At 43.8% G+C, this 27495-nt stretch overlaps 1 protein-coding gene across 2 annotated transcripts; it reads left to right on the top strand.

The window, feature by feature from the left end:
- The first annotated feature begins 4361 nt into the window (after positions 1 to 4361).
- On the top strand, positions 4362 to 26874 carry CD38 (CD38 molecule). Of its 2 annotated transcripts, none has more exons than XM_032187419.1 (8): positions 4362 to 4686; positions 16865 to 16994; positions 17539 to 17674; positions 18314 to 18396; positions 20149 to 20225; positions 20916 to 21008; positions 23306 to 23392; positions 25327 to 26874. In XM_032187419.1, exons 1-8 carry the CDS (start codon positions 4460 to 4462, stop codon positions 25406 to 25408), a joined length of 915 nt encoding a protein of 304 aa, XP_032043310.1. In that variant the 5' UTR covers positions 4362 to 4459; the 3' UTR covers positions 25409 to 26874. The 2 variants fall into 2 exon arrangements, with proteins under 2 accessions (XP_032043310.1, XP_032043311.1); XM_032187420.1 differs by having other exon boundaries at positions 4541 to 4686; positions 16862 to 16994.
- Positions 26875 to 27495: the final 621 nt, after the last annotated feature.

Below are 27495 nucleotides of genomic sequence, written 5' to 3'. Positions count from 1 at the left end.
CACTTGTAAAGGTGCAAAGATGCTACTGCAGAACAGTTTTGCAACGTTGCAAGTGGGAAGTGGGAAAATAATTTATCTTGAGCCTGGTTTACAAATGAAAAGAGGCCTGTGCAATCACTTAGTTTGCTTGTCCATTCCTCCATCTGTCAGTCCCTTCCCTCCCAAAGACTTGTGAATTTATGGGCCAACTTCAACCAAAGTCTAATGGAGTGGGCTGCAGAACTTCTGTTCTTGTTATTTTACTCATGCACATTCATCTAGTTTGGCTGGTTTGGGGTTTTGCTTTTTTTTATTTTTTATTATTTTTTTCCCTGCACAGATAAGGTATGTGTTGCTGTGAATGGGAGCTACACCATCCTGTTCAGAGGAGATTAACTCCCTACTGTCTGATACTCAGATTTTAACATACAAAAAAAAGTATTTTGTCATCATAACTAATCTTAAAGAATTTTCAGCAGAAACAAATGCAATCAGTAGAAATTTGTGTCAAGTAACAACAAACTGAGCAAGACAATAACAGCAGGCTGAACAAGGCAGCTGGATAATGGCAACCAGCTGAGAAAAAAAGATTTGGGATAAGAAAGTGCTGGTGTTCAAAGCATCTTCAGACTGCTCACCCAATGAACAAGCTCATGAGTCATTCCTGGTAGTGGATACGGCTTTTGCAGAAGACATGACTGAGACATCTGGGTGCTGAGACACTGAGTTACAAATGCCTTTTTTGCAGCAGCGGGTGTGTGGTTGGATGGCACGCCGCTCTTCACAGCTGTCACTCTGTACTCGCTGTTCTTCGTGTCCCAGCCCATTTATCATTTTATTTTCAGTGTTCATCTCAAACCTTCTCTAAATGTTATGACAGCAGTTACCCTGTGAAACCGGGAAGCTATGAGCAGACTAATCATTGCTATTCCAACAAAAGCCGTGAAAGGAATGATTTCTTTAATTATTGTAACAGCTTCTGCTCTTTTCAGTTCAAATTCCCTTATTCCTAATTTGTGCTAAGCACTGGCAGCTAGCAATTACAGGTGTCCACAGTGATTAGTGGCACCGCATACCATGCTATCATCCTCATCCAGTGCATTATGTTGAAATGATTCTTCATGATTCATAAACTGTGTAGCCTTTGAAGGAGCCTTTCTTCTATCATATGGAAAAAATTACTGCTAGCATAACTAAGCTCAATCCCACTAAAGGCAGTGGCATTGTTTCTATTTCTACCTGAGCACACTTAGACAAGAAATGGAAGCAATTGAAGAACAACCAGGACAAAGGCAAACCACACAGTCATAAAATATTTCTATCAAACTTTTTACTCACTGTGGAAGAAACATCTTCTAGAAGCAGGTTTTAACCTCGGGTACCAAAAAGATGCACAACATATTTTTTCTTACCGATGTTTGCAGGCTAATGTTGCTTTGGACTGGTTCTGTCCACTTACTGCACACCACCTCTTATCAGCAAGGGGTATTTCTGCTGTGAAAGATTATTTGTGTCCTCAGCCATGTTTTGGGTGCTAGGACTATCTACAATTGTAATAAAAACTGTTTGTCTGTTTGTTTTGTTTAATAAATAAATAAATACATAACTAAATAAAAAAGGATAAATCAAGCTGTTGAATGACCAGATCTTAAGAACGGCTGGGGGGTGGTTTGTTATCCCTTGCTGGGTCAAAAATAGTACTTCCAGGTAGCAGTGGAAGCTACCTGCTTTTTCTTATTATATACTTAGCTGTGCTAATTCAAGATAATAAATTATATATAATACAATTCCATTCTTAGAGAAGTCTCCTGCTGCTATACACGGTATCAAAGCAGAGGCTGGCATTCATGTGCCTGAAGTTCTGTCTTCTCATCTTTTACACTCACTTTTTAATCCTCCCAGGGATTCAGTGTAAACTGGCAGAGAAGTGGACACACCTTAACTTAGTATTAATTTAGGCTTACCTTGGAAATTCACATAGCTTGGAGGGCCCCAAATATTGGAGTTTATCAGACATGGCACTTTTAAAAAATGTCATTTTCTGTATAAAAGGCACAAATAGCCATTAGCACGGCAGTTCAAGAAGGATGCAGTGAGCACTTTGCTGCAATCTCAGGGAAAATCCTAAATGTACATTTCCTTACTGTTGTGTTGGGGTGCTGACCTCCTGATGCCCTGGTGGGATAAAGGCAGGTTAAGGTGGTTGTCTTGAGGAAGCTGTTTTGAGATTTTTGAGCTCCAGGTGGGTACCCACAAACCTGAGGGGATGCAAGACCCTCGTAAAACACACTGCTGTTCACGTCCCTTCATCCTCCCTCATCTCACATTCTCTGTGCTCCTCTCATGCCGTCCCGTTCAGTAAATACCATTTTATCCCTTCTTTGCTAAGGCACTGTTATCGTCTTACTTACTGTGGAAACCCTTTTGTGCCAGGAAATCTGCAAGGTGCGAGTACATTCTCACGTTCATACAGAGAAAGAAGCTCCCATTTTCTGAAACACCACAAGCACTTTGCTGGCCTTCCTGCTGCCCCCTCATCTCTGTTTGTCGCTTTACTCAGGCTGATCAGGCTGCAAAGGCTTGCTGAAAGGAGGCTTGACATTTCCTCATCTGTTCCATCCCTCCTGTAGCTCGAGGTGTCACAAAACCAACAGCAAGAACAGCTTCCAGAGAGACTGGGCCTCCACTTTATTTATTTATTTATTAATGAATCAGCATCACATCTGAATGGAAGTAAAAGTTTTTTCAGATCGGGTGCTTTTAAAAAGTTTTAAACTTTTTTATCTGTCCCATTTTTTCTACCCTAAAAAATATTCTGATTTTAGACTTCCTGAAGATGAGTATCTTTAATACCCTGAACAAGCACAGATTGCAATTTTATTGCATAAACTGTTTTTTTAAACTAGTTGTTCTGCTCTGTTTTGTTTTTCCAGTGTGGCATTTCCTTAGCTAATGAAATTGAAGAGCAGCAAGCTGGAAACATATGCACAGAAACATTAAGGGGAAAATAAAAGCAGTTGAATAACCTCTCTTGTGTATAATAATTTATTCAAAAGTCAGAAAGTTCAAATGTGAATATCTGGCATTCGTGTTTCCATTATCATCAATGTAAACAAGGAGCAAAAAAGAACAATAACTTGAGACTGCCAAAGCAAAAGCCATATGCTTACTGAAAGGATTATGGAGAAAAAAACTTCCTTTATGAGCTTGTTTGTACTTAATTGGCTACTATAGAGCTTCCTGCCCTTTTTCCAGAACCTGCAATAGGATCCACTGGGGGCACACAAGCAGTTGGTGGATGGGCCATGGGTCATATCCTGGCAACTTCAGCTATTATTCTACAGATAATTAAATTCAATTTTCCTATTCATAAATCCGATTGTTCGTATGTTTTTATAAAGTTACCAAAATAAACATTCACAATAGCTATTTAACTTTTCTCCCTAATTATCAGCTGGCAATCTTGTTTTCAGATGAGGGAAGGTGTGTGTCCGACTGGAGGCATTTTCTTGTCCACTTCTTATCTAGCCATCACTAGGAGTTAGGATGGCACACATGTTAGGAAGAGGTATGCAGCCCCAAAACTGAAATTTCAGTTCTAAGAAAAACCCTCCCACAGTTTGCATGGTTTCTCTGAAAACTGGATGGGTAAAAAATAGAAAATAATAAAAAATACAAGATCAGCTGATATATTTAAATACCGTTTAAGACTGAAGGGCTTGGTCAGAGCATTTCTCAGGTCTTTCGGAACTGCCTGGTCCTGAGCTGTGTCCCAAAAGCCCTTTCTTGCATTAAAGCTGATGCTTTGTAAGCAATGATGAAGGGTTTGTAGTTAACCTTATGCTGACATCCAGTGCTTTACTTTGTTTAGATGTCGAGATTTTAGCCTTTCTATGTTGGCTTTTGACTAGAGAAGCAGAGTTGTGCTGTGTGGAGAGGAGAATAAGGACTGAGTGCTGACTGAACTGGCGGATTATTCCCTAAACCTCGGACACCTCAGTTTACACACTGCCAGAAATTCGTGTGCCAGCTGAGCCCTGGCTCTTTGCAGGGACAGACAGAAAGTGCCCCGCTGGTTGCTGATGAGTTTCCCCGTACTTGTAAGACAACCACAAAGTCAGTAATCGCCTGCTGTAAACGCCGAGCGTTTAGAAACACGTTTATTTCACTTTTAACTCGCACACCAGCCCAGGGCGGGTGGCCTCAAGGGGCTCTGCACCGCCACAAGGGCTCGGGGGACGATTTCGGGCCCCGCACCCCGGCGACCTCCGGGTGGGAGCCGCGCAGAGGGCGGTGAAAGGCGAGGCGGGGGCCGGCAACAACGCCCTTAAAACCAGCGGGACGGGGCCGGGGGGGCTCCAGCCTCGCCTCCCGGAGGGACCTGGCCGGGAGGGGAGGTGCTGGCCGGCGGCTTCCCGCAGCTGCCGCTGTCCCTCGGGACCTCCGAGGCGCTGCCCCTCAGGGCCTGCCTCCCGCCGCCATGCCGGGGTCGCGGAGGCGGCAGCGCGGGGTGCTGCTGGCGGGCATCGCCCTGCTGCTGGCCGCCCTCGTCCTGGCTGTCGTGCTGGCCTCCGTCTTCATGCCGGGGAGGGAGGCGGCCGGCGGGCGGCCCCTGAGGTGGCAGGACAGGGGCACCACCAGGAACCTGCGGGAGATCGTGCTGGGGAGGTGCTACAGCTACCTGGCCGAGCGGCACCCGGCGCTGGGGTGAGTGGTGGCGGCGTGGAGCCAAACCCGATGGGCTTGGGGCGGTGGGGAGCTAAAGAAGGGACAATATTTGTAATTATCGCGGGTCCAGAGGCGCCCACGGACACAGATGGGAGCCCCTTTAAAGGCAGCTGAAACAGAAGCTGAGTTGTAACAGGTCGGAGTATGGAAGGGAAGGCAATTAATTCGCCGTACATGCGACCTGCCCAACGTCCTGTAGTGTGTAACACTGTGTTCACACAGCCACCGCTACCCAGGAAGGAGGAGAAGGATTGTGACACACTTCTGGGATGGACAGAGATGTTAGAAGAGTGTTGGGAAATGTATTAGAGTTATTTGAAACAGATGCTTTTAGCACGGGGCAAAGCCTCCGGCACAGCTTCAGAAGTGCCAGGAGTGTGATGGCCAACGTGAGCAGCCCCAGGTGCCCTCACGCCCTGAGCTGCTCAGGGAGGAGGATTCCTTGGTCCCAGCCAGCATTTAGGGCTGAGAGCTGATGTTCTGCTCTCCAGCCCTGCAGGAAAAGGCAGAGCACAAAGTAAGGAGATTCCTGGGTTCCTTGTGGGCAATGGTGATGCCAAACAGCTCAGGACGGGTTTCAGTGCAGCCAGGGTTTCTCATCGTTTCTTGGGGCACCAGCCACCCTGTCTGTGTCCTCAGTAAGCCTCTGGTAGATATTTCCACCACTGTGAGCCCAGTGACAGAGCCATCCTGCTCTTGGGTTCCAAAAAGACAATGTCACCTCTCGTGTTTGTGACACTGCGCCGATGGAAACAAAGCTCTACATAACTTACTTGGATTTGGTCTCCTCTTCAGTTCCTCTGTTCAGGGCTGTACGAAAAAAATGATTTTCAGCATTTGGAGGGGAAGGGGCAGATGGAAAATCATAGCCTGAGCACGCAGAGATTTAAGCACCCACTTCATGTTAAACACGTGAGTGGCTGCAGTGTAAGTGAGGCAGCTTCTCTTTTAAAATAAAATTAAAAAAGCTCACAAAGCCTTTGCAAAATCACATACAGGTTTCTAGAAGTTCATATCAGCTTATTAAAGGGTAGACTCAATATCTAAATGTGAAATTATTGTGTTTTCCTTCACAAAACCATCTGAATCTGAACCATAAGGGAATCATAAGCTTAATTTTTTTCAAGAATGTTTTTGAAATAATTGCAAACACACGATTATAAGCTTTCTAAAAGGTTGTTTTTTCAAAGTATAAGATTTTGTGCTGTGCAATGCTAAATAATTCCAGTGGCATCTCTAGGGTAGGATTTTTTTCTTTCACTTTATTAAATAAACAACGTAAAATCTGAGAGAGCACTGAAAATGGAAAAAAAATATGTTCATTTACATGCACCCAAAATGTTCAGGAAGTTCCTGCACAGAGAAGTAAAACCTAGGTGCTGCCTTTTCTGGGTACCTAACCTCAGATTCCCCATTTCTGATCCTACTGAGGTCGGTGTATGTTGTAATGTAACTGCTTTTATCACTGGCACTTCCTGATAACAAAGCCAGTGCCTTTAGGACCCATCAGAGAACCCTCTGTCTTTCATCTTGTGCTCTTTCATCACTAATGTAGGCCTTGGATCTTTCCTTGCATGGGATCTTTGGTGCACTTAATCAAAGAAACGGAGTAGGAACATGGAACTGAAGAAGCTCAGGCACACTTGTAAGCTGCTCAAGCTGTGTCCTATACTCAGCGAGGCGTTTTGTAGCCTTAGGCTACTTCTGCTACGGAAACCTCACTGCCATGGTTAGAAATCTGTTTTCCTCATAAATCTGTCCATAGTCTGCTCGTGCCCTTTTAATCTAACACCAACATGCACATTTCTTTAAAAAGCTCTGCTTTTAGTAAACCCGTGTACATGTTTTCATGCTTTAACTTTTTTATACCGGAGCCATTGACATCTATGTTACGTCTTTGACAGTGTTCTCAGTTTTTTGAAAGTAGCAGTCTGTTCATCGGAGTAGTTAGCAAGCGTGGCTACTGCTGTCTTTTGGAATGCTGTATTTTGAAACTGGAAGAGCTGTCTGGTTTTGGGAAAAGAAGGGGATTGTTGACATTAATATGGGATTTCTAACTTCTAGGCATCACAGATGGGGGCCGTGAGTCTATAGTCACCACTTAGCTCTGCTTTTGCAACCTTGTACTATAAATCTTATGGCAGGGCCATGGACATGCCACCAAGGAATGACACCTGCACCATTGGGGTTGCTTTAATCCTCCAGGTGCCTTTTGCACGCCCCCTCACATTGGTGGAGCTCTGGACACAACACAGACAGCTGGCTCCTTTCATGTTCTTGTCTTTTCTGATTAGAAACAGGGCCTGGAGCCACCGGCAGTGAGGTTCCTGGAAGGACTGTTGCTGTCTGTGGTGTGGGTTTATAAGCACCTCTTGTGCAATCAGATTTTATCCCATTGAGTTTTATATTCTCCAGAACCATAAAAACATTCAGGGACTGTATTTATTGCAGTTCCTTGCTAAAGAGCCACTCCTAAGTGCTTCATACAGCACCTCTCCATGACAAGGCTGTGTAACTGCCTGTGTGTGATAAAATCCGTGGTGTTTCTGCTGCTGCTGTCCTGATGATGCTCACCTAGCACATGTGTACATCATGCTTAAGAGTCATTTGTTTACAGTTTCCTCAGCTATTCTTCCAGAGTACCACTGCTGTTGTGCCAAAGTTTGGGAGAAACAGGCAGGGAATACCAAATGCTCCTCGTCGTGCGTGTGGTCCAATTCTAGGAAACAGTGCTAGGGGTACAGGGGCAGCTTTTAGGGGTTTCACTCCCTGCACACAGAGCTGTGCATTTAGGTGTTCCCGTTAAAGAGCAGTATTTCTCTTCAGCTTCCCTGAAAATACTGGCTGCTGCCAAAAGGCACAGCTAAAGCAATAGTCTGTCACAGCTTGGTAGTCCTGTTTTTTTCAGCACTGACAACAGATGCGAACTCTGTTTCCACAACTCTTGCAGAGTTCCCGTGCTCATCTGCCACGGCCGCTGGTATGCATTGTAGTTTCGTCTGAGCAACAGCCAAAGGCAGTTCTGGCTGAGGGAAGGATTTGACCTCAAGTTGCTTCGTGTCCTCTTTCCCAGGAAGACAGGCTCCCTCTTCTGGCTACCTACACGCAATTCTCAAACTCCGGTTCTCAAAGCATACACATCTAAATTGCCAGGGATGCAGCTCTGGTGAAATCAGAGTGGTTTTCCAGCAGCCAGTGCAGATCCTGCATTGTGGCATCATCATCAGATCAGATCCTGCAGCCTGGCTCTCACAGCTGGGCAGAGCAGCATCACCCTGTGCTCAGCAGATGTTCTTGAGGAGCTTTGCACCTTTTTGCTTGCTGGGGGAGAACAGGCAGTTACAGGGGTAGCGTAAAACCTTTTGCTGTGAAGCCCACCGGTTTGATTTGCCCCTTTGAATTGGCAGGCTGAGTTCAGATGCAATTAGCACTTTGTGACCTTGTGAAGGAAGGGCTAAGAAACATTATCTGTGAGGGGGTCATGATCTGGGAGACACAAGCAATGCTTCTTTTTCAGTTTATAAGTACACTCGCCTTACATCTGCAGTTCAGGAGATTTGTCATTCCCAGATAGCGCTACCTCACTTCCAGATCTGCCGTCACTTACCCATCTCTGATTCAACCAAGCTAAGCCAAGCCTGCAAGCACCTACTACTTCAAAATGGCTAGAGACAAGCCAGCTCATTTCTTGTCTGACCTCTGCCAGTGAGAGAGCAGCAGGGACATGGACCAGGAGCCATGTAGGTAGTGACTGTGGCTGTGCAGACCCAGCCATCTCTGCACATCTGAGATGCAAAGCCCTGTGATGAAGGTGCAAATGGAGTTTCATGAAATGCTATGTGGACATACAGCATAGGCATCCCCCTCAACATACAATTGGAAAAATAATGTTCCTAAACTTGGCCACAAATCCCCCTTATAACAAATTTTCACAGTCTGTAGTTCCATTAAATTTAGTAAAAGCTGGCGCACGCTCAGGAGAGCTTTGCCTTCTGACTGCATGAGCATGGATGCATTGTTCCTTTCCATTCCTTTGCAGGCTGTCAAGATGGTGATATATCTTGTCAAAAAAAACCACATGGCACCATGATTTTGTGTGAGATACTATTACACTGGCACCATCCTTTCTTCTCGAGAGCAATTTTTTTTGTATGCTTACTTTTGTGTTATGCCTTCACTCTTTGCTCAGCATTTTTAATTTAATTTCCTTGCATTTGTTTGCTGAGTTTTAACAATTCTATGTCGAGCACGGCACTTCACAACAGCTATGATTTGGTTCAATGTCACAAATATTCTGAGTTTTATTTTATGTAGCCATGACATTACATTCAAACTCACCTGAGATTTGTGTTTTGTTTTTTTTTTTGTTAAGAAAACATGCCTTATGTTAAGGGGTGCCCTTCAATTCTTCGATTCCCTTGATAATGCTTTTAGGCTTTCAAGAGGTCAGCGAGGTAAATAGGAAAAGAAACATCTTGGCTTGTCTGTAGCAGCAGTGGTGTTGCTATCTGTTGGTATTTTTGCTTTGTCCTTCATTGTTAAGGTGGCCAACATGAAAATGGATAAGTTGGAAGATTTCTTACAGTGCTTTGGCATATGCTTTTAGTATTTCCCTTCCTATTTCGTATGCAAATGTGTTGCCTTTAATACCTGCTCTCTGTTAGCTGTTGTTGTAGTTTGGTTTTTAATTTCTTCCATTTCATTTCTTCCAGCCCTCAGTATTTATAACAAGATCTGCTACACTTGCTTTTCCCGAACTTTTAGGGGAGTGACTTTGACCCTTTCTGGGGAACTGGGATGAAATCATTACAAAAGTTAGCAGCTGCTCAAATCTTGGTCAGAGGTGTGCTTGCACTGAAACACAGCCTGCTGAGCTTTCCAGGGGAACTGGGATCTATCATGTAGCAGGCACAAAAACGTGTTTGTTAGCACTTTAAGTGTGTCCTTCTGCTGTTCAAGGCAAGTTTCCCTGACTGTTCTGGGCTATAAATTAGGGCTCCGTTTGGGTTTTCTTGTCGTCTTTCAGTGTCTTTTCTCCAGGGCCATCATCAACGTACAGCAGTGCTGTTGAGATCTGAGGTTAGCATCTAAGACCTCGCTGTTGATGAAAGGGAAACCTTGTTCCCTCCCAGCACTGTGGTTGGGATCTGTACACCTGTAGAGCTGCCAGTGCGAAGAGCCAAGCCTGGGGGTGGCTTCCTGATGGCGCAGTTGAGCTGTCACTGCCAAGGTGTGGTGCAGAGCTGTCGGGCATCTCAGAGCACTGCGGGGAAACACCCGTTTGTTTATATATGTTGAGATAAGAGGATTACATCCTTTTCCTTTCTGGGGTCAAGTGGAGAGCTTCCTCAAGTGTCTTAAGAGTAAAAAGAGATGCTGGCTGTGCAGTCTGTCTTCCCAGGAGATGACAGCGAAGTAAGGTATTACCAAGGAGCTTACTCAGTGTTATAATAAGTCTGGTTTGTGCCCTTGTCCTTGTCCTGCTGACGCGTGCCACCCTTCAGGCAGGGAATTCTCCTGACTTACTGCATTTATGCCACATCCCAGCAGTTTTAGGGCTATAAAAACCCCAATGTACTGCAAATACACGTCACAGGAAACAGTTCTGCAGCTGCGTTAAACCATTGAGTGTTTCCCTGCTGTCACTTACTTTTATTTAGATCCTTATAAAAGTGTTTTTCTAAGGTTAATATTAAAGCAATAATGAAAATATGTTTTCTAATCAAGAGGTAAGCTGCTAGCTTAAATTTGTTGGTTCTGTATCTGTTGATGGCATAGTCCTCAAATGGAAACTTAAACTGTAGAGTAACTGCAGCCCTCTGACAAAATGCAGGCCAGGTAAGACTTCAGTTTTTCTAGAGACTGCATCCAGCTTATTAAGCATCGCTGAAAACACCACCTGCTTAAACAGTCTGTTTTTTCACCTGGGAAGGCTGAAATCTGACTGGTAAAAAATTATATATGTATGTGTAGATGAACTTTTCATTAGTTATAGCTGCCACCTCTTGACCCAGCACTTTCAGGAAGGGTTGCAAGGCGCTGTGTTGTCCAGGAGCACCAGTTCCCACCACACATAAAACAATGCAGGAGTTACAAACCAAAGCCACACGTTCAGCTGCCCTTGCAGCCTTCTCTTTCCTGCCGGAAGGAAGGGCTGGGGTGACAAGGAGCCCTCGTTTGTTCCCAGTCTGTGTCCATGCACGTACCCAGCCCTGAGGTACGCCCAGGAGAGATCTCAGCTTGCACTTCTTCTTCCAGACCTCTCGGCTCCCCACCTTTGCTGTGGGGACAGTTGCTCTGCCTCGAGGCAGCCTTTCCAGGTGTCATCTTTCTAAGGCAAGGTTTTGGATGCCTGTCTCTATCTCCAGGCAGTTTCTGCATTGCTTTCTTTACCAGCTTTTGGGCTGTTTAATTAACAGAGAGCAACAAACAAACAAACAAACAAAAAAACCACCTTTTGTCATTCTCATATTAAAAAACAGCAATTACTGTCAACATTTTGGTGACAGACAATTATAATTAAGCTGAGTGGGCAGTGGGATGCTAGTGGTCATTGAAAGCTTTGAGGTTGGTAGCTCTGCCATGATTTTTTCCTTCATTCTTTCCCGTGGTAATTTTTCCCCTTTGGTGTTATCCCAGTGCGAAAAGCAGCAGGTGGTAGCCTCCTCGCATCCCCAGCTCTGACAGCACATGGGCTGACCTCTCACAATTCCCATTTGCCTAATTTTTAGCACCAAGATATCTGCTGGGAGACTTTAGATGCTCGAACAGGAGTAAGGAATCTGATCCGATGTATGCACGTACCTGTTTTCTGGCTCAGGCATCTGCAGATGTGCCCAGTTGGATGGAGCTGCTCCGGAGAGTCCACCGAGTTCTCCCGCTGGATGGCAGTGTGCACCCTGCCTCAGCTCCTTGTCTGCAGGAGGCTGTGTGCAGGAGAGTCCAACCACAGCTGCCTGGGCTGGGATTTGCAGCGACTCCAAAAATGTGGGACACGGTGAGGCTGCAGGAAGGGAAGGGGCAGCCCTAAAATATTTAGGGAAAAAAAAAAAAAAAGAAGCAAAAGGATTCAGGGTTACACAGGCCTGACATACATGACAAAGGCATATTTTGCATGATTTCTGACCACGTAGGCATAGCTACTCATAAGCTCACATGATAAAATAAACTGAATATAAACATATAAATTGCATGCCGTCTCCAGCTGCTGCAAGTCACCTAAAAGAGGCAGGGAAACAGATAAGTAGGCAAAGTCTGATGCAGAAATACTGCATTTAGTTCCATAGGTGTGCAGTCTCCTTCTGAAACACCTGGGTTTCAGTCTTTCACAGGTGAAGATGATACCTTACACTTGGAGCACGGTGTGGACCGTTCTGATGGAGTTCAGGAGCTTTGTTACAACCACAACTTCTCACTGACTTGTTAAAGAGCCAAGTTTCTAAGCACTCAGGTGCATACCCGCATTATTATTTTAGCTGGCAGTGGTAGCAAATGAGGAGGGCTCTGGGGTGAGGGCACACACAAGGCCACACGGAGCCAGAGGTGAGACCCAGCTGGACTCGCCAGAGCCTCCCAGACCAGCTTTGCAAATTGCAACCACCAATTACCTGGCCTGTGAGGTGTCACTCCTGCAAAGACCGGTAATAGAAAGGACCGCTGGGGACATTTTCCAGCTCTACCTTCAGAGCCTCACCACAGAGACCACAATTAAAATCTCAGTTTATGGCCTGAGGACATCGTTCTGTGTTAGAAAGGAAGCTCAGGACCTTAGGGAGGCACCTCTGACCGCATGGGAGACCGTGTCCCACCAGGGAAGCTGCTCATGCTTGGTAGGAGGTTTGGAGAATGTGGGCTGAACTGACTGAGTTCTCCAGAGCAATGCCTGCGAATCATTTCCACTTGGAAATTTAATATGGGTCTTGCACTTTAAGCACCTCTCTCGAATTTTTGAGTGAAAAACTGGGGGCAACACAGCTCAAGGAAACACTGCCCTTCATAGGATGTTTTTAGCATCCAGTGCTGAACTGAAAACGAGATGTTGTTCGTGCTCTAGCTGAAGTCACCAGGGATGAAACTCACCCCTGTTATTACACCAGTTAAATCAATTTCAATTGCAGATGAATTTGCTCTGTCATATCCAGTTAAAAAACAATGTAAAATACAATTGCACAGTAAAGAAAATAAAAGTTCTATATTAATTGAGATTTCTTGATGCCATCCTATTCCTTTAAGTGCAAGAGTGCTCTCTCAAGGTTAGCCAGGCCGATGTACTTACATGCAGGAGACAGTGATGCAGAAGCTGTCCAGTTTTATAATACACACATTAAAGTTTGGCTGCTGGGACAGCTGCTAATGGAAATATTCTTGGCCCCAGCTTCCTTTTGATAAATTAATATGGTGTTCATAAAAAAAGTAAATGGATAGAAATACTCAAATTCATTGGAAGAAAATGCAGCTTCTACCCAAATACAAGGAAAATGCAGGATATGCTTTGCCATATACATAACATTAGGATTTTAGAAGGAAATGGAGCTATAATGGTGTTGTGCATTGGTACCTCAGCTCTCGTTTCTTGCTGTACTCAGTACAGGATGCAGACCCTCGCCTGCAAAAGCTCCCAAGGCCCAGTTCTGCAGTCCCTGCTTTCCAGAGAAAGGGCTACAGGGGCAGTTCCTGAGCTCACAGCAGCTTTCATGGTGTTCCCTGTTAATTATTATTATTTCACATTTACCAGCATTTCCCAAGCTATATTCATTTTAAAAATTTGGGGAAAAATACACATACAATTATTGTATATTTATTTTATCTGTTACTGAACTCAGCTTAAATTTTTCGGATTCTGTAATAGAATAAAGGCCTTAAAAAATTCAGTATAAACAAAGTTGGCCTTGAGGGAAGAAATTCATTACACAAACATAAATACATAAAGATAGGATATTTGCTTGATGCAGAATTAATAAAAATGCAATCCAAAACACACAAAAAACCTCCCAAAACAGAAAAAGCACGTGAGTCCTGCAGCAGGGTGGTACATGAGCACGTTCCCCACGGGCTCCTGGTACTCGCACTCACCCTTCCTTTCTTCTTTAGCAGACAGAAAAGGAAATGAATCCATTGAGAGAGCTTCCCAGTGAGGGTATCACTGACATGATAGTCTTAGATGTGCTGGATCAGGACTTCCCTGATAAAGAAAATGCTTAGAAAATTCCTAAGCAGCCCTATCACATCCTATCACAGCCATCACTTTCTGAGGTTTTCCTTTTTCTGCTCCACCTGAAAGTGCAAGTTCAGTAGATTTCAGCCCAGGCACGTGCCAGTTCCCCACGACACCAGGCATCACAGGAGCATCTCAACATCTTTTGCTGTGTCAAGCCTGAACACTTGCCCGCCTCTTTTCTCAGTTAAGTGTAGTTAAGTACCATACTCCAGGCACACATTTTCTGTCTTTTATTTCTCTCATCTCTATCAGCAGTGAGGCTGGAAGGAATTCCATCTCTTCCTGGAGCTGGGATTAACAAATCATAAAGCTCTCTCAGTGCCTGTTGTGTATCAGACAAAGCCAAAACTCTGTGTAGTCAAAACTCTTGAGATGAGAGGTAAAACCTGTATTTGGTATACATGTTTACGTACAGGTTCTATGTATTTTGTATGAGAAACGGCCTTCCAAAAGCAAACCAATCACTTATTTTTATTCAGATGTAAAAATACATACGGTGATGTGCAAGGGTAGTGAAAACGAAATACTCTTTAGGTTTTGTAGTTTTGTGTGTGTTTTTTTTTTTTTTTTTTACTTGGGAGTTGCATGGTGTGACTTGCAAAGCAAAGCTGAACTGGTTGAGTTTATATAAAAGTCCCTTTCATGCCTTACCGTTCACTACCAGCTGCAGAAGAGCTTCCCTCATGTGAAGGCTGAGCCCTGCCACCGCTGTGCCGTTACACATAGCTTTGCTCAGCTCTGCCAGGTTTGTTGTTACGCCCTTCTCCCAGCCATTGAGGCAGCCACGCTCGGCACCAAGTGCTGAGCTCGGGGGGCTGCAGTGCTGGGAAAGCCATGCTTCAGGCTCGGGGCTCAGCAAGCTGTCTGGGCTGGATCGAGCATCACCTCCATGGTTATTGCTTCGTGCTTCTCGTGGTCATCACTAGAGCCAGGAGCAGAAATGCTCTGTAATGTATCTGTCATTTGCCTCTCTGCCTTTGGGATCAAACCCAGGGTTTCTTGTGTTTGTTTGAGAAATATTTTGTCTACTGAAACCCAGCTTGCAAAACTTTGCTGTATGAAAGAATAAATGGCCAGGTGACCAGCTGTGGCTCGTAGCACTGCTTTATCTGTCAGATTTCACACCTTGCTGTGGATCCTTGTGGGCCCTTTGTGGTCATTGCTGGTGTGATACTGGCCCAGGCCCCCGCTGCAAGTCTAGGAGAGGCATTGCCACTGCGAGGTGGTGCTGTAGCTCTTCTGGACACATCCAAAAAGCCTCTGACCTTCCGTGTGTGTGATGTTTCTTCTCCATAAGGTTTAGGGAGGAAGAGCATTGACATGCAGACACATCCCAGCACAGCAAGGAAAGGGCTGGGAGCTGAGAAGGGGTTCTGGGTCCCACAGGCTAGGCTCAGCTGCCTGCTTTCCTTCACCCCTCCGATGCTCAAATAGGCACTCAATGGCAATCGGGGTCAAGTTAAGCAGTGGGAATGAGTTCACACAACTGTAGTGACGATTAACTTGTAAAATACTCTGAAATCCTCAATGAACCGCCACCAAACTATTCTTTTAATCCCTTCAGGACTATTTATAAGACTAATCAAATTCCACATCCTACCTGTTACCCGAATGCCAGCAGGAAATGAAGCCTGCAGCTGTGTGTCACCTACTAACTGATCCCTGCTACTTTTGCAAGACATCTGTGTCTGCACAACAGACAAAGGCCATTGTGCAGCCAGCTTTCAGTGGGAACACCCTGGGAGCTGGGTACAAATAGTGAAGAAAGAGAGGATGAGTCTCGGGTAGCCAGAACAGCTCCATTCAAGCATGCTGACAGCAGGATGATGCAGTCAACTTCTGGAATTTACAGTAAGAACAGGGAAGAGAGCTGCAGAATGGCTGGGTGGCTGTCACTCCCAGGGGCTGGCTTTCAAAATGGGCCTGAATTTGCAGCAGCACGACCTGTACCCATGGGCACAGCCTGGAAAACACATAGTAGGCAGACAATAGTTAGAAATTACCTAAAAATCTTAAACTAAAGTTTTCATTCGTTCCTACAAGCACAAGAAAGCAGATGTCCTGAGCAGTCCCACGCCTTAGATGCTACAGCTTCAAGGGAGTGTGGAGCTACTTCGGTGCAGAGAGGGGACTTCTTGTCAGCAGTGTACAGCCAATTTCCTCTCAGTGTTACAAAAGGAGCTCTGTTTCCATCGCAGAGACACGCTTTATTTCCAGGGCTGGTGAAGCAACATGCTAAGAAGTTAATGTAGACCGAGGTGTGGTGGTTGTGTCCTGGCATGCACTGGTTCTTCCCATGTAAATTCAGGGGGATTCCTGGTTCACACCAGGGAGAATAGAAAGAGCAGATCTGGTAACACAGTGGAACATCACAAAGAGACTGAAAAAAATCCACTGGAGGATCTAGCAGATCTCACCTATACATGTGCAAATCACCAGTGGTTCCAGTAGAGTCCATAGGTGCAAGCTCCCCATGACTGAAAATACCAGGTCCAAAATACCCAGACCTCTTCTTATGTTTTAGATAAAACTTTAGATACTGTTTTGGTAGGGTCAAATACTCAGCAGGGAAGCTCATAGGCACATTTTGCTATATACTGCCACATTCGTCTCATGATTTAGTATGAATAATCAAGAAATTTGATCTCCTAGTTATTAGCACCACTCTCTTAAGGGGCAAAAACACAGAAAGCATTCAGGTATTGCAATAGTCAGTAATACAAAATGCAGGGGAGAGATGTTTTACAACTGCTTATTCCTCGGTTTACGTTCAATTCACTGAAGATACTCTACTTTTTAATGCATAATATACATGGTGATGCCTGAGCATGATCAGAACTCTTTTAAAATCTGTCCATAGTGTTTAAATGCAACAAGAGATCCTTTCACTATCATAAATACTCATAAATACTAATTAACCATGTTTTTATATTTCAGCAGAGATACGGATTGCCTAAAAATATGGGAATCGTTAAAATATACGTTCATTTACAAGAATCCCTGTAACACTACCGCAGAAGATTATCAGCCTTTAATGGAGTTGGCAAGTCATCCCATACCCTGCAACAAGGTAATGACACGGCTCTGGGCAGGCTACACAAGGGGGATTGCTGTGAAACAACATGTCTGCTCAGTGCTCCGAGCAATGGATCTTTTCTGTAGTAACTGGGGATGTTTGTAGGTTGACAAGACTGATATTTTTGCCAGGGTCATCCCGGTTAGGCTACAGAGCTTAATCCGTGTTCTCTGTAAGGAGCACACAACCCTGCTGGTAGAGAGATGCTGCTTCCAAAAATCTGCTCTTCCATCTGTAGTTCAGAAGCCCACAACAAATTGCATATATATGCTATGTGAACTACTCAGAACTTCTATTTCAGAATACTTTTGAGGTTGAGCACATCCATTTCCATGAAAAATAACTACCCTCAAAATTTTGGAAATGGGAGCAAGGAGTGCAGAAAGAAGAACTGACCCACTAATGGGAACTTGCAGCATTTCAGTAAAAAAATAAAACTCCATCACTAACATGAAAACTTCTTGTTTTTCTCCAGGAAAATGTCCTGACCAGCTCTAGTATAAGTATCACTCATTGCTCATTGTAACTTATTTCACAGTCACTGTTTTGGAGCAAGACAAACGACCTCGCGCATCGTTACACAAAATCCAGTCACAGTTTCCTAACCTTGGAGGACACCTTGCTGGGTTATATGTTTGATGGTGTTTCGTGGTGTGGAGACCCTTCGGCCCCAGGTAACAAGTCCTATTTTTTGCAAACCTAATATGAGTACTAGAATTCTAGATTATTCTTTTCTCTTGTATATCTAGACTTAGACACAGTCCCTTTTCACATTGTCTTTTCTTATAATTTATTTTAAAAGCTTTTTATTTTTTTTTTAATTTTATTTTAAAATTCAATAGGACAAACTGCAAAATAAGAATCCCATTCAAAGGGGTCCTGGCCATAGGCTAGTCACAGTGATGGGGTAGTATGGAGGGACCCTGGCTTTCTGCTGCCCACACGATTCCTGGTTCAGGCTTAGCAAGTTCTAAACTGGGCTGGAATTACAGGAAAAGTTGGGCAAATTTTAATTTTTCAACATGATCGGAAAGTATTTGCAAAGAGCCAACCTGTTTGTCATGTGTAGAAATTGTTTTCCTTGCTCAGATTTCTGAGAATTATTTGCATACTGCGCCTCCAGCTGTCTCACTGAGACGTGTGAGTAAAGAGGAAGACCGTCGGACACATGCAAATTTTCTTTCCTTCTAGAGCCATTTCCTCATGTAGCCATCTTGCTTTGACCAGGGGCAAATCTTTCAAAGCTGTATTAATGTCATAACAATACTCACTCTAGTCTTAGCTATTCTATAAATAATTGTACTTTTTCTCAGGAATCAACTACGAATCTTGTCCAAAACGGAGTGAATGTGAGAGCAACCCTGGCTCTGTATTCTGGAAAACAGCTTCCAAGAGGGTAAGATCTAGAATAAACCTCCCCTAGCCTGAGGATGTTGAAAGGCACTAACTTGCTGGCACTGTCAAAAATCTGAGTTTGCAGATTGGACTTAAAAAGTGGAATACTAAAAGTTCAAAGGAACTTTAGCATTAGGTGCCAGAAAGTGTAGGTTTGGAAATCTGTATTTCCAAGGTCCCATATTTTATATAAGTTGGACCGGAGTTGTCATCAGAGTTTGGGCATTCTTATTGTGGACAGAGGCTGTATGCCAGTGTCTGGAACAATGCGTGGCAGACAGCTGGAGCTTTACAAATAAGACTTACGGTAATAATGCTAACCCTCTCAATTAAATCACAGGGCCCAAACTGCTAAAATACAATATCTTAGAGCTTGTTAGTGTTGAGAGCAGCTCCCAGATTGGCACAGGAGTATGCCAAGTGGCCAAGAGTCCCCTTGCACTTTCCCAGCATAAGCCTGAAGAGGACATCTTCCCACAGTGTTACTGTCCAAGGTTCCTGTACTGTGCCCATCCATATGCACGTGCCAGCTCCAGTCACATGCATGAGACCTTGCTAGTCTGAGTTAAGCAGTTTGCCTGGCTTTGTTGAATCAGCACTTTACAGAGTGCTCATTTCACACCTGCCAGAAAAAAGAATATTCTCCTGGATCAGTTTAATTTTACATGTCTCAGAAGATTTTAGCCTTGATATGACTATTAATAGCTGACTTTCCAGGTGCAGAACAAGCTCAATGTATTCTTCAGCTCTCATGTACATAAGAAAAAGTCTACTCACTGTAAAATATTGTTTTCTAGGTAAACTAGTGTACTTAAATTTTCCAAGCTCAAAACAGTTTTGATGTACAGTTCCAGAGTCTGGGAGGGAAAAACCACCATACAGAGTCAGGCTTGCTCAACTACAAGCTTTCTACTCCAAATAAATTTAAGATCTGCTAAAACTCATACTTATTACATTGGAAAAGTACACATAATTAAACTCTTCTGTAACTCTTGAGAGCTGGGTTTGAGCCACATTGTTTATAAGTAAGAAGAATTGGAGGATTTGATAAGAACAGTCATTCTATATTAAGCTTTTAAAAATTAATTTATTCCACCAATGGATTATGTATCTGGAGTACTGTGGGTTCTTTATGTTGTAATCTAATAGTCTTAAAATATTTGGACACAAGTTTTAAAGAATGAAAGAACAGTGATTAGATGATCCAGTAATTTAAAAATCAAACAAACCTTGGTGATGAGCTTTACTAAAACCACTGTAGGGAAAAATCCCAAGCCGCAAAAGCACACAGAGTGTGAGTCACAGAGCAACAAGTACTGCATGCTTTGCATGTCCTTAAACTTGCGGTAGCTCTGTTCTGGCTCATCCTCAATGCTCGAGTTAAGGCAGCCTGAGGCTTTCTGCACATTGCTGAGGGAACAAGCAGCCCCGTCAGACAGCTGCAGCTGCCAGTGGTCTGGAAAACTGCATCCCTCCTTAAAAACTGAAAATCGTGGCAGCAAAGTTGTTGTACCGTCCCATGCAAGCTCGGATTGCCAATTTATGCCTGGTTAATGCAGCTTTATGGCAGTATTGCTGTAGTGTTTAGAGGCTTGTGTTTGCATGGACATATGTAAGAACCTTGGCCAGATCCTCTACTCGTGTCAGTTCGTTCTGATGACATCGAAGAAGTTAGACTACTCTCTACTAGCTAAGAATTTTGATGTGGCACTGCCTGCAATGCCAGATTGTAATATCCATTTGTTCTGTTTAGTTTGCAGAAGCAGCATGTGGTGTGGTTCAGGTGATGCTTAATGGATCGATAGAAGCCGGAGCTTTCAGAAGCAGCAGGTAGTTACTCGGCATCCACATTTCTCTTGGGCGTGCATGCTGGTCAGCAGATCTTTGTCAGTAAGTCCTAGTGCAGGTGGGATTTTGGTGAATTTATATAGGGATCTAAGCCATTGGTTGTAGAGCTTATTCACTTAACTCCTATACAATGTCTCTAACCAAAATCCTTCTGAGGATATATGGGTCAGATCTCCAGTATGATCTTACTGCACAAAGTAGCTTTATTACATTTTAAATCTGAGTTTGTACACTCATAGGAGTGACACACTTCTAGCTGCTTGTGATCTGACTGGGATTTTCCTCTCCAGACTGCTTCCTCGTGTTAGCTGAAGGAAGTGTAGTCTTGAATAATATAGAAAGATGAAGGCTATGCTGGTCAGGACAACAGCCACATTTATTTTCCATGCACCAAACCAAACCCGTAGTCAATAAAACTAACAGGAGAAAAGACACTGAAGACAGAAAAACTTTAGCTTGTTTCTGTCTGCAGACAGTTTCAGAAGATCTCATGAAAGTGAAATAAAAATGGGGAGAAATTGGGGAAAACAATTAAATAGTTTATGAAAATCCAGTAAAAATACAATATTCTTTCACTGGGGATGACAGCAGCACTAAGTGGTGGTAGTTGGGGAACATACTCTGAACTTCTTACTTAGCTAACTAAGAATGTTTCATGTCCCATTCTTACAGCATTTTTGGAAGTATTGAGATCTTTAACTTAAATCCAGATAAAGTCTCTGAAATACAGATTTGGCTTATGCATGACATCGGTGGACCCCAAAGGTAAACCACACTAATACAAAATGACTAGGGGTGAGTGACTGTCTGTCTAACAGTGACACTGTCTTAAACCTGCTCAGAAAAACTGCTTTGCATTCAGTCTCCTAGCTGCTTGCTTTACAGGAAAGAATAAAACTTTTAGTGTTGTTTTCTTTTGTATTTTCACAGTTACAGCTGGTCACTTACATCTAAGATACAATTATATTCTTGCTTTAAAACAGTTCCATGACATTTAAGTTCCATAACTCCATATTACTCCAAATCCACTGAGCTCTACAGACCATTATTATAGGTGCAGCACTTAAGGCATGGAGCAGGTTAAATTTACAAGGGTGAACAGCTGGAAGATACCTTTTTTTTTCCTACTTTTTTTTTTTTTTTTTTTCCCCACAGAAATAGTATAAATATGCTAATCAGGTGACCAGAGCCATTTTGACAAAGTAATTTCAAACACTGGAACAGCTTGCCCAGAGAGGTTACAGAGTCTCCATCCGTGGACATACTCAAAACCCAGCTGGGTCCTGGGCAACTTGTTCGAGCTGACAGTGGTTGCACTAGATGATCTCAAGTCATCCCCTCCAACCTAAATGATTCTGTGATTGTCATTTTTAATAATAAATCTGTAGTTGAAACACTTATTATCGAATTACTGATACCAGACCAGTGACCTCAAATCACATCTGAGCCTTTCTGAGTGACCTTTTTCATCCTGTTCAGATTCCTTGCAGAGCTGTCACATTTCAAGCACTGAGCATGAGGTTCAGTGCCTTTGACTGTCTTCATGGTTCTGTGGTTCACATGGTTATAATGCACTGCTATGGTTTCTCCTGTTAACCCCACATGCCAGAGGCACCAGTTTTGAGAAAATGTTTTCAGGAAGGAGCCTGTGGTGGTCTCAGGAACGAGTATGGACCCCGCAGAGCCCCATGCTCAGGCAGTCTCACTCTCAGACAGTGCCAGCTCCAGCGTTGAAAGCCCTCCCCTAATAAAAGCACAGACACCAGGATTGTTTCTCTGCCAAACAACCTGATGTGTCTGTCAGAGGCACGCATCTACCATGTGCTCAGCATGCCAGACATATTCTGGTGTCCCATTCTGATGACCCCCTGCACAGAGTTTTGCTGAAGAAAAGTATATGTAATCTGTGCATGAGTTCCCCTGTACATGGCACTTGATCCTTTTTGCCATGATTTCCCAGCGTCAGCAAAGCTATCACATTCCTGCTTCTCAACAGCTTCAACAAGCTGGTGCCCTGCCAGCCCTCCTGACACATCCTCCTCCTGTGCCAAGTTCACAACAGTTTATTGTCAACTTACTTCCAAGGAAGAGGAAGGGTAACTCCAAGAATATTTTATTCCTCTTATCTTCAGATTGTATCTCGTGTTGAATCACTGATAAGATATGCTAAGTCTTGTGAACAAGGAAAAAGCTGGCTCTGCTTTCCACTGATGCCATGTGTTAGGAACAGTCCTTGATTTGTCCCAGTATTGTATTATTGTCCTAATATGTTTGTGTCCCATACTCTGGAGCAAGAGATGATTTTTTGCCCAGGGTAACAAGCCTTTTGCAGTAGCTCTCTATGTCTCTGACATTTGGCAATCCTCTCCCTGCAACTTGAGGGCCCCTTGGGCTATTGCAAGCAAATTAAGATAAAGATCTCCAAGGTATGACATTGCTAGAAGCTTCACAAAACACCATTAGCTGGGCAAAACAGAAATAACCAAATCTGGGTTCCTACAAATGGAAAAGGAGTTGAAACAGACGCTTCTCTAAACGGAGTAGCAGTATCCAGCGCACTGAGCCAAACAAACAGGAGACCATATCCTGCTTCCTCCCACGTTTTTTGTCTGTTTCCACTGATCTTATGTCCTACTCAGGAAATAGCTTCTGGATTTTGTGATTGGCTTTGTCTCTATTGCACAGAGGACTCGATCCCTTTGTCCTTCCACAGATTTGAATGAGCCTTATGGCACGTTCCTGTTGATGGAGGCCACCAGCACCTCTGGAGCAGTTCCAGAGTACACTGAACTTGTGAATGATTCTGAATTACTTCCCATAGATAGCTTCCTGAAAAATCTTTTTGTATAAGTTACACAACTGAACGTCAAATAGTTCCTACAGGCAAATGCCCAATGGCAGTCAAAGCACCACACACCAATATGGGCTTCACAGCACATTAGCAAATAAGATTAATATCTGCTTTTTAAGAATCTTATCTGAAATAAAGTGACTTGGCACTGAATTCAGCTGAGCTTCTTGCACACTTGAGGAACACAAGTAACGAAGACTTTTCTCTCCAGTGAGTCATGCTCAGGTCATTCCATACAGAGGTTAAAACGCATCTTAGAAGAGAGAAACTTCACGATCACCTGTGAAGACGATTACAGGTAATTCTCATTGGTGTCTGCTTGCTAACATAAAACTAATATTGCATCTCCATCTCTGCTTGATATCAGTTTCCTGGTTTACAGCAAACTAGAGCAGATTCCCCTCTTGCTTCCACCACACCTCTTCAGTGTGCTGTGTGCTTCTCAGGGCCTTCCACTCGTGCTGCAGAGCTCCTGTTGGCTGCGGCTGGAGCTTGCTCTCTGCCCTGCACTCCAGAAGGTCACTGCTGTTGGGCATGCTCAGCTGCCTTCAGAAAAGAAGCAATCCAGCCTCCTTCAACAGATCGTCATCTGACCAGGCTTTTACCTAGGATAATCAAAACCAAGCAGGCAGCTTTCCTCCTGGCTGCATGCAGATAACACACTGTGTCAAGGATGGTCCTTCCTTACTTCCTTTGCTATAGTTGGAGCTTCCTTTCCATCCAGATACTTTGTCAGGGAGTGAGACACGGGACATGATAAGCATTATTAAATAGTATGATTCCCCACTGTCAGGAGATAAAAACAGGAGTCCAGGAAGCAGAACAGTCCAAGTTCTGACCTGACTGAAATCTCTGCCTGCTGAGGAGTTACAAAAGCCTGAGGACCTTTATCCTTCTGTGTCGGTTCAGAGACCTTCACACAGAGAAAGAATGTTCTTTAGTGACATTAAAAAAGCAGCCAGGGTTCAGTTTTACTCATAAAGCTCTATAATCTTATCTTATCTGCTAAGAACAGCTTTTCAGAATGAAAAAGTCATACTTCGATAAGAACCCTTCCAAAGTAAACAAACATTTCTATAAATAAGTGAGTTCATGACATTGGTTTTAAATAAGGGAAAGTTTGTATGTGGAAGAGACATTTGCCCTACAAATACCTTACGTGGTGCTAGGATTTTTCTCTTGAAGGCAGTGATAGATCCCTGTTTTTTTGTGTACTGCCGAACCTGGTTAATGGGTTCTTGCACATTGTGAAAAAACTAACACTGGTGTAGCATGTACTTCTGCCAAATCATGATGCTCATGGACTTGCTTTCTCTTTGGGTAACTGCAGTCTTTAACAAATACTTCCAGGACTTGCAAGCAAATGCAAACTATCTCAGCCTAAGTTCAAAGAAGCTAAGGGACCAGGGAGAAAGAAGAAATATTTGGTAACTTAGATCCCCCATGGCGCAGCACACAAAGAAACCTTCAGCACTTCATGAAGAGTATGTTGCTGAGACTCACAACTCGCTTTTGAAGATAGAATAAGCAGTAGAGCTTTTAGGCAGCACTTAACTAACAGATGCATAAACAACTATGTAGAGCAACATGGACAATTTTTAAATTATTATTTCGCATAGAGAGCAATAATAAAATAAGCAATTTACATGTGCAGTAAAACTCTTCAGGATGGACAGGACAAGTTAGCATAATTCCTCTGAAATCTCTGCAGGCAGAACTGTGTGCATCTGTATCAGCTCAGCATCTGGTATTTCGTGCCACATAGAAATTGATGCTGATAATTACCTCTTGTTTTTGTCAGCATCAGCAGTGTTTTCCACAAGTAACTCAAAAACCTGGATGTACTTGTAACAAAACATCTAATCCTAAATAATATTTTTAGCAACAGCTGTACATGGTATCAGCAGGGGCTACTGCAGGGTAAGCAGGATGATGAACTTCCAGCATGGCAGCAACTCCGTAGCCGGTGAAAGGTATCTTCTTTATCATATATTTTTGCTATGAGAGCACTGCTGGCATGCAGTGAGTTCACTACACCTCATAGCCACTTTCTCTTGTCCCGATGACTATAAACAAAGTTACCTTTCTGCAGCAGTGTCTAAAACAAGTTACCTTAAGGAATCTACTTGATAACACACAGAGGTAACATGCACTTTGACTTTCATGTTGCATATAGTACATAACAGTACTTGCATGTGGTGACTACATATTTATTTTTATGTTTTATCCCAGGCCGGTCCAGCTCCTTCAGTGTGTACGTAATCCTGACCACGAGGACTGCAGGCTTTGCCCCAGCAGCATGGAAACTCCGTGAAACAGTGTGCTCCACGCTATTTGATTTTTTTATTATCTGTGTGTAAAACTGGAAAAGACGTGGCTACATAGCTTAGAGGGACAAATAGTGCTATGGTGTACAGAGCCAATAACCAGCAGTCCTTGCTGTGATACTAACAGCCAAGTAGCAGGAGGTGGTACCTTACGTGTGATTCCTGTACACACATGAGCAAACAAACGTACTGTTGCAGGAGGGCCAGGGACTTGTATGATGGTTGAGGGCTGAAGCTTTGTTCTGGTTTCTTCCCTCTTGTCCAGCTCCCATTGTGTGCAGAGCATCGGGGCAGGGCTCCCTGGGAAGTGCACAAAGAGAGTTTCCAGTGGAGACACTGCTGTGATCAGTGTGCTGCCTCAGAAAGGCTGGAAGGGAAATGCCAGGAGCACATGGAATATCCCCCAGTAGGGAATATTTATTGCCCAGTGGCACGCGTTATAGACACCAATGATTTGTACAGGTCGGGGGAATCAGTAAGGGAGGCCTGGGATTTCTCCTGTAGCTGCCTCTGGAGGTTGGAGGTTTCATTTATTGGGCAATGCCCTGGAGCCAGGCAGAGCCAGGCAGGGCTCTGACCCTTCCTCCCAGGGACTGTGGCACCTCTGATCAGGCAAAGCAGATGATGGAAGAGATAAAGCAATTCTTACCTTCTAATGGGCACCACACTAAGTGGCTGGTGAGGAAACAGCAGAGCTGAGCCAAGAGGAGACCAAAAGCTGCTCAGCATTGCCAGCATCTGTAAGAACACATCTGGTGGGTAGCTGGGGAGAGAAAATAGCAAGACTGACTCAGGCATTCCCATTGAAACCCTACTGGAAGCATAGTTGTGGTTCAGGTTGCATTCTTTTCTTAATATAGCAGTAAGTGTGAGCCTCCCAGCTTTCATAAAGGGCCCCTCAGGCCAGAGCTTGGCCATCCACTGGGATAGACACAAACATCCAGAGGCTGCCGCAGTAAGGAGTCTCTCCTGACCTCAGGTGCTGAGGTGAAAGGTGAGGCCTTGCAGTGTGTGACTCACAAGCAGAAGGTTGTGATGCCGTGTATTTTAGTGACCACGCAAGCTAGTATAACTTGGAGCACCTCTAGATAAACCTTTGCTCTATAATACAGGAGCCTGCACTGGGCATAGCTTGACCATACCCAAGCCCTTGCCCATAATGTTTACATGAATTGAAATGATTTTTATTTGCACTCTGCAATGTAACTGCTTAGATGCATTGACTCAGACATACGTTAATACTTGTAAATAGGCTATTTCTGACTATAAGTCAAGAGTCTGTCTTCAACCTCACTTTTGTACCTTTTCTGATGTACTATAAAACGTTGACTGTCAAATCAAGATCTCTAATAAAATCGCTAATGGCAAATGCTGTTAATTCAGTTTCACGTTCTAGTTAACCTCAGACTGGACATGAAAATAAGCTGCTTCCTAAAAGAGAGGGGTATTTCTGTATGAAGTGGAAGTCAAGAATAAATGGAATAATTTTACAAGGATTTCTGCAGAATGTTTAACTGTGAGCGTAAGAACTAAGCAAACCAAAGAGAATTAATCTTTCATTCTGTTCTTCTTCCTTCCCAAACTTATTACTTTTTACTTTTTTTTTTTTATTTTTTCTTTTTGAAGCTGCCTCCAGGCATTAATGAAAGAGTATGGCCCTGCCATCTCCATGGGGGTGGTGTGGGGGCTTAGCCTGAATTGAGGATGTATGGAAACTTGCAGCAATATTTACTGTCAGAAGGTGTTTAATGCCTGCCAGCAGGGAGTGGGGATGGGACCAGAGGGGCAAGGCACGAGGATGAGGCACAGGGACAGCACAGCCTCTGGTGATTGCCTCTCACTTGGGGATGATCTGAGTTGAGAGGGAGGCCCTCCCATGCCTCTGGCTATCTGAAAGCAGTTTGTTCCTATCTGGGTGTGACCAAAGAACAGGAGATACATGTCAAGCCAGGAGACAAGCATGGTGTGCTGCAAGGGGAGATGATTAACAAATAACTTGGGTTTGTCTTGGTTTGATCAAGTTTCATTCAACTGTCTGCAGCACAGACCTGTTAGACGTATGCTCAGATAGAGT

The sequence above is a fragment of the Aythya fuligula genome, chromosome 4 (genome assembly GCF_009819795.1).
Source record: "Aythya fuligula isolate bAytFul2 chromosome 4, bAytFul2.pri, whole genome shotgun sequence".
Classification (NCBI taxonomy): Eukaryota; Metazoa; Chordata; class Aves; order Anseriformes; family Anatidae; genus Aythya; species Aythya fuligula.
Note: the sequence above shows the minus strand (reverse complement) of the source record. Positions and strands in the feature narration are given on the sequence as shown.